General features: G+C 44.2%; 1 protein-coding gene across 3 annotated transcripts in view; it reads left to right on the top strand.

The window, feature by feature from the left end:
• Positions 1-12,853, top strand: part of tafa1b (TAFA chemokine like family member 1b) — a 238,502-nt gene that overhangs the window by 196,357 nt on the left and 29,292 nt on the right. For all 3 annotated transcript variants that reach the window (XM_072665723.1, XM_072665725.1, XM_072665724.1), the window contains exon 3: positions 1,958-2,098. In XM_072665723.1, coding sequence (XP_072521824.1) covers positions 1,958-2,098 — 141 coding nt within the window. The remainder of the gene's footprint in view (positions 1-1,957; positions 2,099-12,853) is intronic.

Here is a 12,853-nt window from a genome sequence, read left to right as displayed (position 1 = left end):
GCACAGCAATTACATGGAGTGGCTGAGTGTGGGGAGAGCATGGGAGAGTCTGTAATTTCCTCTTTAGAGTCCTTTTTACGAGGGGTGTTTAAACTAATGCAACATTAACAGGTTACGACAGCACAGACGTTGATCTGATTGAGACGTAGAAGGATGCAGGCTGGAAACCCTACACATTTCATGGTGCTTATTAAAGGCCTAATTCAGGACTACCACCCCCGCCCCCACCCCCTTCACACTGAGTTTATGTGATTTTGCTTTTTGAAAAGGCACAGCCGTCTAAGCCAGGGATCGGGAACCTAGGGCTGGAGTCTAGCACAGTTTGTCCACCAACTAACAGGTGAGTTGTGCACAAATTTGGCTCTGCAGAGTTCCCAACCCCTGGTCTAAGTCTTGGCCCTGACATTGGGAAACTGCAATTTTTTTATCCCTGGTGATACTCCCTTCCTCCGCGATGCTAGCCAGCACAGGTCCAATAGAAGTCAGTGTCTTCCAATTGCCTTATTTGATATCATGGCTGGGCAAAAAGGGGCTTCATGGGCCAGTGGTTGTGAGTTCTGGTGTGTGTCCATGTGGTTTCCTCCTACCTCCCAAAACCACCTATGGTAGGTTTGTAATTGGCCATGCTTAGTGTGCAAGTGAATGGCTGTGTGTGGTGCCCTGTGATGGACTGATGCCCTGTCCAGGGTGTATTCCTGCTTTGGGCCCAATGATTCCAGGTACTTTCCAAATCCACCACGACTACAGATGGGAAAATCGATCGTCAATATGCTAAAGAAATTGTGTCCAAGGTACTGGAGTTGCTTTTTTGGCCATGTGTCCTCTCTGGTTCCACAGTAGCGGTTCAGCAGTGGAATTTGCAGACTCTCTCAGCTGGTGCTCAGAGTTCTACAGTGTTGAGACGATGAGGTGATGCAGGAACATCACTAAAGCCCTGCACAATGATGCCTGGAAAGTTTATGTGGCATCCAGCCCCACCATCAATCAGTATCAATGATTAGCAATCGGTATTGGCCCCAAAAACACAGTAATCGGTCCATCTCTGACTGAAACCATGACCAGGAAGATGCAGATCAGTCAAACTGGTCCAGAATGAAACGTTACAGGCTTACCTGTTATGGCAAAGGTGCTAATGTGTGACATGGGGAGTGTATTCAGTATGTGAATGTTGCCTTACTTTCGAGATGCTTAAGTATGTGTGTTTTGTCTCCCTCGTCTCGGGTGTATCATTTCCCTTTTGCTGCTTTTGTTCCCTTACAAAATGTGTCACTAAAATATTCATGTGCATTTCTGATGCGTGTCATTGGGACGCCTGTGTTCCAGATGCAAGTCGCGGATATGTGTGTATTTTTTTCCTCATTGTGAGTCACTGGAACCTATCGCTGGTGCTTTTGTTGATGTGTGTGTGTGTGTGTGTGTGTGTGTATGGAGTATAGGAACTAACATTAATTATTTCGAAACAATGGCACATGTCAAGGTCTGAGATATACAGAATGTTCTGAACAGTCGGTTCTTCTAGTGGATGTGTTGGATGTGGAAAAAATGGGCAGGTGAGAAGACCTGACAAGACCTGAGCCCAACCTGAGCCAAACCTGAGCCAAACCTGTCAGCAGCAACTACATACTGTACACTGTATGTCCAAATGTTTGTGGACACCGCCTCTGATGAACACATTCAGCTGCTTAAAGTTGCCCACACTTCTGTAACAGATTTGCAAATGCGCATACACACAGCTTGTCTAGTCCCTGTAAAGAAGTACTGCCAATAGAATAGGACTCTCTGGAGCAGATAAACATCAGCCTGTTGGCACCATGCCTAATGCCAGGCATGGGTTAGCGGGGTGTACATTGGCATCAATCTGTGGAGCAATGGATCTGTGTTCTCTGGTGCTTCATCCAATACTTTTGGGATGATATGTGTCACTTACCTTTCTGCATGTGTCTGTGTGCTTCTGCAGAGGGTGGAACGTGTGAGGTGATCGCAGCTCATCGGTGCTGCAATAAGAACCGGATCGAAGAGCGCTCTCAAACGGTCAAGTGCTCATGTCTGCCGGGGAAAGTGGCGGGAACGACACGCAACAAGCCCTCCTGCGTGGACGGTAAGAACTTTGACATCATTTACTGTCAGTAGGGGTCGGACAATTCTGTTACAGTTTCTCAGATAAATGTGTGAGAAATGCAGCAAGAACGGTAGCCTGGCTAGCTAGCTATAGCTTAGCTAGTTAGTCAAATGATAAAACTAGCTAGCTTACTCCTTAACATTTGCCTAGAAATATCTAGTTAGTTCTTTTTGAAAGTGCCAGGTGTTCTTCTGGTTGCTTTAACACTGAATTTATTAAGGCGAATAATGTAAATAATATTTATAACAATAATGCAAATACAAAATCACTCCTCATAAACAACTCCTAAAAATGGGATGTGGCTGACATCCTACCTTAACAATTACTCCAAGCTAATTGCAAAAAAAAAACCCTATTGGCAGTGGTGAGATGTGACTGTTAGACCTTCAGCAGGCCTTCAATTAGCACCATAAATGTCAAAACAACCCCTCTCTACAATAATTGTTCATTTTTGCAAGCCCCCTTATGAAATTCTAGTTGTATGTTAGCATTAAGGTAACATAAGGTAATAATTAACATAAATTTTAAAGGCCCTATAATAGAACCCTGTGGAACTCAAACAGCTACCAACAATAGTTTCTGCATTAGGATTAATAATAGAAAAACATCCTGGGGTTCAAGCATGCCAGCCCACCAGTATGACCACCTTGCTTAGTCAGACTCAAAAGGAAACCAGCTAACATGTCCATGTTGGGCCTGTATGAGTAGCCCAACTGGGAACCATACAGTTTTGACCTCTGGTTTCATGCTTGCCCCACATATGGATGCCCAGCAGGGTCAGTAATAGGACGAGGATGAATTAAACATGGGTCTCATCTGGGTTGTACACTGCATACAGGACCTAGGTGGGACACATGTAAGATTAAGGTGGGCTGTATCGATGGGGGGCCCATTTGGGACACCTGGCTGGACCCCAGTAAAATCACATGCCTCACGCATTCACATGGAATTCGCCTGGAACCCACCTAGCCCACTTCCCACTCATGTGAGCCCCGCATGAGCATGTTGGCTGGGAACTGTCTGAAACTAGTCTGAGACAAGTGGTGTATCCAGGACATCCAAGAGGCCTAGATTGACATCCCCCCCCCCTCCTCCCAACTGTCACTCTGGAATCAGCCTATGTGATTGGTTGATTCCTCAGTCAGTTCTCAATTTTGTTACAGTCTAGGTTGAAAATCATCTGTTGACTCTTTTTTTTAGGAACTGAGAGGAAAAGTAGCTTTATTCCATTTGAAGCAAACCGTCTTACAAATTCTCACTCCACACCAGCACCTCTTACATTCAACACCTTAAATAATGCCGGCGTTGGGTTTATCTCTTCCAGTGTAATTTTCAAGTGGCTTAACAGCTGACACGTTTTAGCAGAGATATATTTATACAGAAAGCCAGTCTTTTCCTGTCACATAAAGCCCTTAAGTGTGCAGTAAAGTTGCTGATGCAGAAGGAAAGCGGCGGTGCAGGTGCAGCGTTCATGCCGCTTCACTCCGGTTGTCACCTTGACGCCATTTCACACCATTTATTCAAATCTCTTGCAAATGCCAAGGGGCTAGCGTGACCTCTGAATAAAAAGTTTAGCTCTTTCCGAGTCAACAAAGCAAACACAACATGTTTATTCCTACATCCAAGAAACAGTGGAGGGTAGAAAGCCTGGAGTGGGGAAAGTGCTGGCAAGCCTGGGGGTTGGGGGAAAAATCAAAGACAGCGACTCACATAAAGATTCAGTTGAACTTTGAAGCCAACGGTAGACAAAGCGGTAATTCAGTCGTGCTCTTGATTTCCTCAGTGTGTGTGTGTAAGTGTGTGAGTGAGTGTGTGCATGCGAATGCATGTGTGAATGTGTGTGTGTGCGTGCGCTGGCTGAATATGAAACGATCACCACCCTGAACGCTCTCTGCTCCAGGGCTGCTCGTTTTATACGGCTGTACTGAAGACTGCTGCATTTTTGCAGCCACAACTCCACCACCTGAATACCAATGGAGGGTTGGACGAGGTGATTCCTAAAAAATTCAATTTGCTTAAAATTGACCGGACAGCTGATTAAACCTCTTATCGGCAATGTCATCTAAAGCTAAAAAAATCCAGTTCTGATACTGAAGCTTGACGCTTCTCATGGGCATGTGTTAGCATTTTCCTGCTCTGGCACGCCTGACTCCACTCATCAGCTCACTGCCAAAACCTACAGGAGATTAACCTTTAAATGGGTACGGTCATCACACCCATCGTGCCAAAGTTTTGCACTACTGACATGTAATTGTCATCATTTAATCCTTAATTAATTAGCATTAGGTATATTTAATTACACAATTAATTTCTTACACATTTGAATTACAATCATTCAGTATCTCCGACTCATCATAGCCTGCCAGATTTCCGCTGCTTGTCTCGGCCCACAGTTATATACAGCCATCTGATCTGATGCATGGTATCCACATAGCAACACATTTTTGGGGATTTTGTCCCCATAGGAATGAATGGCATCCAACGGTTTTGGTACCCTTGCACGCCACAATGATAGAAATACACTACTAACACCCAACCAACCTCATGAGGGTGCCACATTAACTATTTGTCACCAGCTGAGCAATCACCATAGCAACCATCAGGGATGCCATTTCATTACCATACCAGCAACCACCTGCAATACCATAACAATCCATTTGCAACACTACAGAACCCATCTAGCAGTCACTTATGAACCCCACGATAAACCAAAAGAAATACCATAGCAACCACCTAGCAACACCATAGCTACCACCTTGCAGTCACTTAGTTTGATTATGTATCTTCACTGTCCCAAAAAAAAAAAAAAAACGTTTATTTCCAAAACTTTCAATGGAAGTCAATGCAAAATGATTTGATTCCATGTCATTTTGGAGCAGTTCTATTGGTCCATTTATCCAGACATTCTGACAAAATGTACAGAACAAGATTTTAATTTAATTTAAAAAAAAAATCCATATTCTGATGGATGAGGGGTCGTTCAGTTCAGGGGTTCAAGCACTGAAACCGATGTCTTCGCTCCGTAATCCTGCTCCATGTCCCATCATGCTCTGCTTACCTGGGTGGTGTGTGAGTCCCTTACCTGAGTGGTCAGCGCTGTAGTGAGGTGTTGATGTGATGAGTATTAAAGCATGAAGCAGTGTTCACACTTCATGCTCCTGCGCATCTCTCCACCCGAGAGACAGTCTCTCAGGCAGGCTGCTACTCTATTGATCAGAACAGGGAAGTGTTTTGTGTGTGTGTGCGTGTGTGTGTGTGTGTGTGTGTGTGTGAAAGAGACGGAGTGAGTGAGAGAGACAGAGGACAAAGAAAGAGAGAGCAAGAACTTTGGCTATGAACCAGTAGGTCATGGGTCGTATCCCGGTTGATTATCTCCAGTTATTGAGCATGGCACTTAACCCCAAGAACACTGTATGTGTGTGTGTGTGTGTGTGTGTGTGTGTGTGTGTGTGTGTGTGTCTATGTGTGTTTAAGTAAGTTTAGTCAGCCTATTTAGAGCAAATGGAAGGCTTTTGGTTGGGTGCCAGATTAGTAACCTTTTCCAAGCTGTATGTATGTGTGTGTGTGTGTGTGTGTGTAGAGAGAGAGAGAGAGAGACATTATGGCTGGGCTTTTTCTGCTGCTGTTGGTGGAGTAAATAAACAGTAGACCAATATATATATATATATATATATTGGAGGTCACCTGAGTGCAGTGAATGTGTCTCAAGTCTGGTAGCTCTAGTCACAGGTTAGTCAGTTTTCCTGGCTGCTAATACACCATTAAGATCAAGGAGCACTCCCTCCAATTCTGAGCAAAGGATGCTCAAAAATGTAAGTATAAGGATGAATGCAACACATTCCAAGTTCCTAAACATCCCCTGGCGTTCAGTTAAATCCATCAATATAAGAAATGGAAGGAATCTGCACGTGTAAATGTGCGTAGAACAGGCCGTCCTCACAAACTGAGCAACCATGCAAGAAGGAGACTAGTAAAGAGACCACAATGGCCTCTTTTCCATGGTTCTGAGCACAAAGGGTTACTGTTCCGTTGGCTTTTCCACACGGATACAGTTCAGGAAGGAATGCTTATGGACCATTCGCCACATGAGACATGAAATCATAATAGAGAGTGGTGTTGGAAGCACTGATAATGGAATAATGATGATAATAATAATCATAGTAGCAAGTAGTTCATGTAATAGAATCCATGTAAACCTCAGTCGGTAGTGGAGGGTGGGCAGCTGTTCTTAAGCGGGTAGCAGGTGAGGCAGACAGTCAGTCTTCCATCGATGTCAGGCCAGATAACAAGTGGCATTTTGTTTAATACTCTGCTTAACCGGCAGCGAGCCGCTCCCAGAAAAAGCTGAGCAAGATGCGAGTGGACCCCCAGATTTGCCCTCGGTGAGCCAACAGTGGTCTACAATCCTCATGCTGTCAGGGTATATTATATATATGTATATATACACACACATGTGTGTTTGTGAGAGTGTTACTCCTGAGCAGTGAGGTCAGTATGGGACAGTGAACAGCAGGGATGTGTGAGGAGTGTGTGTGTGTATGTGTGTGTGCTTTGGCTTTGTCCTGTCCCACTCTGTGGCCTATATGCGCTCATCTTGTGCTCTGCAGATACTAATGCTGTCTTTATGAGTAACGATGCTGCTGCTCCAGCCTGACACCAACCCAGGGGAGAATCTGCAGGATCCGCCTTCAACACACTGCTGCTGTCACTGCGCTAACACACACACACACACACACACACACACACACACACATACACAAATATATGTATACATGCACTCAGTCTTTCTCACACTCATGCATACACTTTCACACAGACACACTCCCTGTCTCTCGCTTTCTCTCCTCTTTGTCTCTCTCTCTCTCTCTCTCTCTCTCTCTCTCTCTCTCTCTTCTTTCTCTCCCTCTTGCTCTCTCTTTCTCTCTCTCTTCTTTCTCTCCCTCTTGCTCTCTCTTTCTCTCTCTCTTCTTTCTCTCCCTCTTGCTCTCTCTTTCTCTCTCTCATTTAAACTCACCAAACTCACCGTCCCGCCCTACTAAAAGCTGTCAGCGGCCTTGGATGGAGTTCACATCTAACACACACACACACGCATTCACGCATGCGCACACATACACACACACACACACACACACACACACACACTCACACACATATGCGCACACACACTCTCACAGAGAAGCCGGAGCTGCTAAATTTGGAAAGCCCTCACCCTGCTGTCGCCTGACTTTTCAAAAGTCTTTTAAAGGCAAACTTCCCCCAGCTCTCGCGCTCGTTACCGTCCAGATCAGCTTCCAGTGATTACACCCAGCCCAGCCTGCTCTCACACACTCCGCCTATCGGCCCCCATTGCATTTAAACGCATTCAGCCTCGGAATTAGAGCAGTAGATGGCTTGTTTTGTGTTTGGAGTTGCAGCTATGTGTGTGTGTGTGTGTGTGTGTGTGTGTGTGTGTGTGTGTGTGTGTGTGTGTAGCGGCTCAGCAGCCTGTCAGATTACCCCTGCAGGGGAATTGATTATTAGCTTTGACAAGTAGAACTACGTCCCAGTTATGTCAGGGCCAACAAGAGTCTTAGTGAAGAACATCGCTTTCAACAAGTCAAACAGTGAAGCTTACGCACACACACACACACACACACACACACACACACACACAAACTCAGAAGACAGAAGGACCATCTCTCACAGTGTTAGATTAAAAACACCATCATTACACACACCATTTCCTGCGTAGAGGTCGTGAGATGCGGGATCCGCAGCTCACACACATTCCCTGATCAAACCTCCCTCTCCCTCTCTCTCTCTCTCTCTCTCTCTCTTACTCTTTCTCTATCTCTCTCTACCACCCTTACTCTCTATAATTATTTATTTTCCTCACCGACTCTTAAACTCACTTTCTTCCTTTCTTACCTTCATCTTTCCCTCTCTCTCTCTCTTTTTCTCCCCCTCTCTCTTTCTCACACACACATGCGGATTACCACAGAGTGTTCCTCATATAGAAATATGACAGATAGCAATATGTATACCTGTATAGCCCAATCATTTAAAAACATATATATAACTGGGGCTCAAAATCATGTGCCATGCCGCTTTGCCATCAGCAGCCAGAGTCCAAGAGAGCACAATAGAGCATTATAACAATTCTGCATTTATTAATGCAGATCATAAATTGTAGTGTTTAACGGCTTTCGGTCTTGTTGTAATCAATGGCTATGAGAGGCTACTGTCCTTTTCTAAATACACCCATAATTCAACCAAACACACTGCCCAGAGTTTCCACTCCATCCAGTTTAACCATGTTCAACTCCAGCTGAAAAACTCTGCCCATCACATGTCATTTTTATTGAGGCGACCAATAAAATGAGAGCTAAACTGAACCTGAGTGAACACTGGGCTAAACGGTGAGACATATTTCCTTATGCTTTTGATTATAACAAAATGCTAAATGCTAAGGTGTTTAAACCTTTGAGGACCTCAGTGCTGGGTCTTGGTGAGTAGCGTAATGTGGGAATGTGAGGCTGTGTCTCTTTGCCAGTTGTAGTGTCCAGGGCACTTGCTCATGCCCACCCCAATCTGTTGGTCAATACATTTTATTTAAAAATCTATGTCCAACCCTTTTTGATATATACATAAATATCAGATTTCCACACAAGTCTGGTGTACTGGGATCATCTACACTAGATGTCCAAATGTTTGTGGACACCCCTTCTAATGAATGCATTCAGCTCAGCACCCATCGGTTAAAACTTTTGTAAGAGTTTCTGATATAGCAGTATTAAAGGTATTGGGACACATATCGTGAATGATTACTTCACTACTTAGAGATTCTTGATGCAGAGCATGCTGGACTGTTGTGATGCACTTGATACATTATATGCACACACACGTCCACACAAATGCACATGCACACACATCAAGGGCGGAAAGATCTTGCTCATCATCTACAGCTGATCAAAAGGCATCAGCACCTACATGCCTGCCAGATGAATGCACTGTGAAGGATTGCATATGTCTGTGTCTCCGTGTGTGTGTAGGGGTGTGTGTGTGTGTGTGGTCAGAAGTGATTTCTTTATGTTCTGAATCAAGCAGAAGTAGCACTCCACACAGCCAGGGGAGGTAATGAATGTAGTACGTGGGCTGTGAATATTTTAATTACTGTTTTAAACTTTTATAATCATAATCATTCCACACGCATCATTATATTTGTATATGGCCTCTCTGTAATTAAACTCTGCAGCCTTTCTCTCACTCTCTCTTTTTTTTGTAGACCTCTGTCCTCCTTTTACATTTAGAGAGAGAGACAGAGAGAAACAACAGAGAGAGAGAACTAAGTACAGAGAGAGAGATCGGCAGAGCAAATCAGAAATAGAGAGCAAAAGAAAGTGAGAGAGATAGAGAGAGTAGAAGAACAAGAGAGAGAGAGAGAGACCAAAGGAACAAGAGAGAGAGAGAGAGAGAGAGAGAGAGAGAGAGAGAGAGAGAGAGAGAAAGACCAAAAGAACAAGAGAGAGACAGAGACAGAGAGAGACCAAAGGAACAAGAGAAAGAGAGAGAGAGAAAAAAAAAAGACCTAAAGAACAAGAGAGAGAGAGACAAAGAGAGACCAAAGGAATAGAGAGAGAGAGAGAGAGAGAGAGAGAGAGAGAGAGAGAGAGAGACCAACGGAACAAGAGTGAGAGAGAGAGAGACAGAGAGAGCAAAAGAACAAAAGAGAGAGAGAGAGACCAAAAGAACAAGAGAGAGAGAGAGAGACCAAAAGAACAAGAGAGAGAGAGAGAGAGAGACCAAAAGAACAAGAGAGAAATAGTGAGCATTCATGTATGTTCATACTACTGTGTGTGTGTGTGTGTGTGTATACATTACTTGTAGCAATGCTTTGACTATCCAAACGTAAAGCTGTCACGTCAATAAAGCAAATCTTAAATTGAACTGAACCAAGAAAGAGAGAGAGAGAGAGAGAGAGAGAGAGAGAGAGAGAGAGAAAGAGAGAGAGAGAGAGAGAGAGAAAGAGAGAGAGAGAGAGAGAGAGAGAGAGAGAGAGAGAGAGACAGAGACAGAGAGATGTATGTTTAAAAGTGTGTTTAGTGCTGCTCCTCGGCTGCTTCTCTCTATTCTCACTGCCAGGCTGCTTATGTGAGTCTACTGAGATGAGCATCAAAGCAGCCTTACAGGAGGGGGTTGTCAGTGTCTATAAGCACACGGGCACACTCACTCACACTGGACCCTTTGGAGGGCACCACTGAGATCTGAAGTTGAGTAAGGAGCATCATCACCCCTCCAGAGCTCACACACACACACACACACACACACACTCATAGCTTCTAGTCCCTGTAGAGAAGTACTGTGAGCAGGTGTCCTGATACTTTTGTCCACATAGTGTATTGTGCGATTATTATTATGTGGCTAGCAAGCAATGGAAGCTTGGATCCTCAAACCACGTGATGGTGGTGTTCAGCAGCCAACCCTGACCCTAACAAATACAAGATTTGTCTGTGTGGTTATGCTAGCTGCTGGTTACAATACCTGTTAGCTTCGTTAGCCTCGTTGCACCACAGTAAAACTAAAGAACGCGAAGTCAGACACCAAATGAGTCTTCGTTGATCAACTACTTCTCCTTCTCTCCCTGCATGTCACCAAACCCCCTACCCCCCGCTCCCTTGCTCTCCTCCTCCCTCCATTTCTCTCAGTTACTTTATTAGCATGACTTTATTAGCATGGACCGCTGTCCATACAGTCTTCCTCTTTCCCCTCAATTAGCATGCAAATTATACTAAAGTAAAAACTAATAAGATCCAACCAGCACAGCACACATAATGAGCCTGCTGTTGAAAATGAAAAAATAATAAAATAAATAAGTAAATATATAAACACAAGGTGGTGGAGAGCGGGGGTCCCGTTAGCAGTCATTTGCGCCCCTCTGTCACACTAAATGATGCCGATTTACATATTATTCAGTGCGGACTCAATTGGGATTCAGGCCGCGAGCCCTTTTGTTTATTAAGAGGATTAGATGTTGTGTCAGTGTAATCAAACCGACGAGACACTTGTCATTACGAGCCCTTCGGATTGCATGTTTCGCACTCATGAAGTGAAGCACACACACACACACACACAGATTTGAGTCCCTCTGAGTGAAGGCTGTGCGCTGGGTCTGTTCATTAGCACTGGACGGCTTTGACAGCTGGCTGATTGAGAGGCCCACCACCACTGCCGGAATGGCTAATAAAGCACTTCCACTACGGAACAACAGCAGAGATTAAAATGGAATGATGGCACTCGAGTTGGACGAAGGTCACAGTGACCACGTGGCCAGGGGGGCCAGGGCTCTAATATCAAGCCCCTTGTAAACTCCTTAAACCCTGTACATAGGCCCAACTTTTAGTTCTTCACCCACATAACCGCAGTACTCTCATAATTAACATCAGTTTTATAGGCCCTAAAATATGTTAAACTACAATCAAATATTTCGTAGTAGTTTCGTTGTAGCTTAAAGCACTTTAACTGCCGAACGAGAGCAGAGATTAAAATGATGGCACTTGGACAAAGGTTTCAGTGACCAGGGGGGGCAGAGGGGGCAGGGGTCCAATATCCAGCCCCTCGTAAACTCCTTCAACCCTGTACATTGGCCCACCCTTTAGTTTTTCACCCAAATAACCGCAATACTATATATATATATATATATATATATATATATATATATATATATATATATATATATATATATTCATAGTGTTCAAAAGGTTAACATGATCTACTGAAGCATTTTTTGTTTTTTTACCTGCTTGGAAGAGAACAAAGGCTGAGCAATGGGGCAAGGGTGGGCCACCCAAGGACAACCAGACCACTTATGCTCTCTTGGACTTTCAGCCAAGGACAGCTGTGGCATAGCAAGAAATTGAACTAACAAATTTTAAATAATTATAATGTCCAGATGACTAGGTCAGATTATCTCCAGAACATCAGACAGGTCTTGTGGGGTGTTCTTGGTAAGCAGTGGTTATTTCCAACAAAAGGCAACCAGTGGAAAGGCAACAGGGTCATGGGCGCCCAAGGTTCACTGATCTTCATGGAGGCTCCACCTCACAACTTAGAGGACTTAAAAGATGCTAACATTTTGGTGCCAGATACCACAGGACAATTTCCACAGGACAATTTCTCAATGGGTCAGATGTGTCTTGAACCTGCACAAACTGGTGCTGTGAAATAAATTGACCTCAAGCTCTGGACCTCCACGTTGTAACTGTTTAGCTGATCTGTGTCAGAGAACAATCATCCAAAGGTTTTCTGCTTGAGGAGAATTAAAGGTCTATAATCTCATGTCCGACTGTGCTGAGATCTTTTGGAACCAGTCCAAATAGGCCAATTATGGAAGTAGGACTGAGCTGCATGATTTATCAGTTGAGAATGTGCTTTAAATATGGAAGTCCAGAGTGTCTTCAAGACTGAGCGGAACTACAATGTCTGGAAAATGGTCACAAGGGCTTGGGTACCCAGACAACACATGTGGGATCTATGTTTGTAAAGATCTGACATGTTGAGGATTTTTCCCGACTTGTGCCAATGATCCCTGTTGTGCTCTGAACCCATTGCAACCATGACCAAGAAGAAGCAGATAACGATTTAATAAATGCATGTTCTTAAAGTTAGTTTTCAGGCTCCTGTTAAAACTTTGATTTCAAGAGACCATCTACTCAGAGACAGACTTGAGTTGAGCAGATGAACCCAAAGTATCGCCGA

This window comes from Salminus brasiliensis, chromosome 21, assembly GCF_030463535.1.
Source record: "Salminus brasiliensis chromosome 21, fSalBra1.hap2, whole genome shotgun sequence".
Taxonomy (NCBI): Eukaryota; Metazoa; Chordata; class Actinopteri; order Characiformes; family Bryconidae; genus Salminus; species Salminus brasiliensis.
Note: the sequence above shows the minus strand (reverse complement) of the source record. Positions and strands in the feature narration are given on the sequence as shown.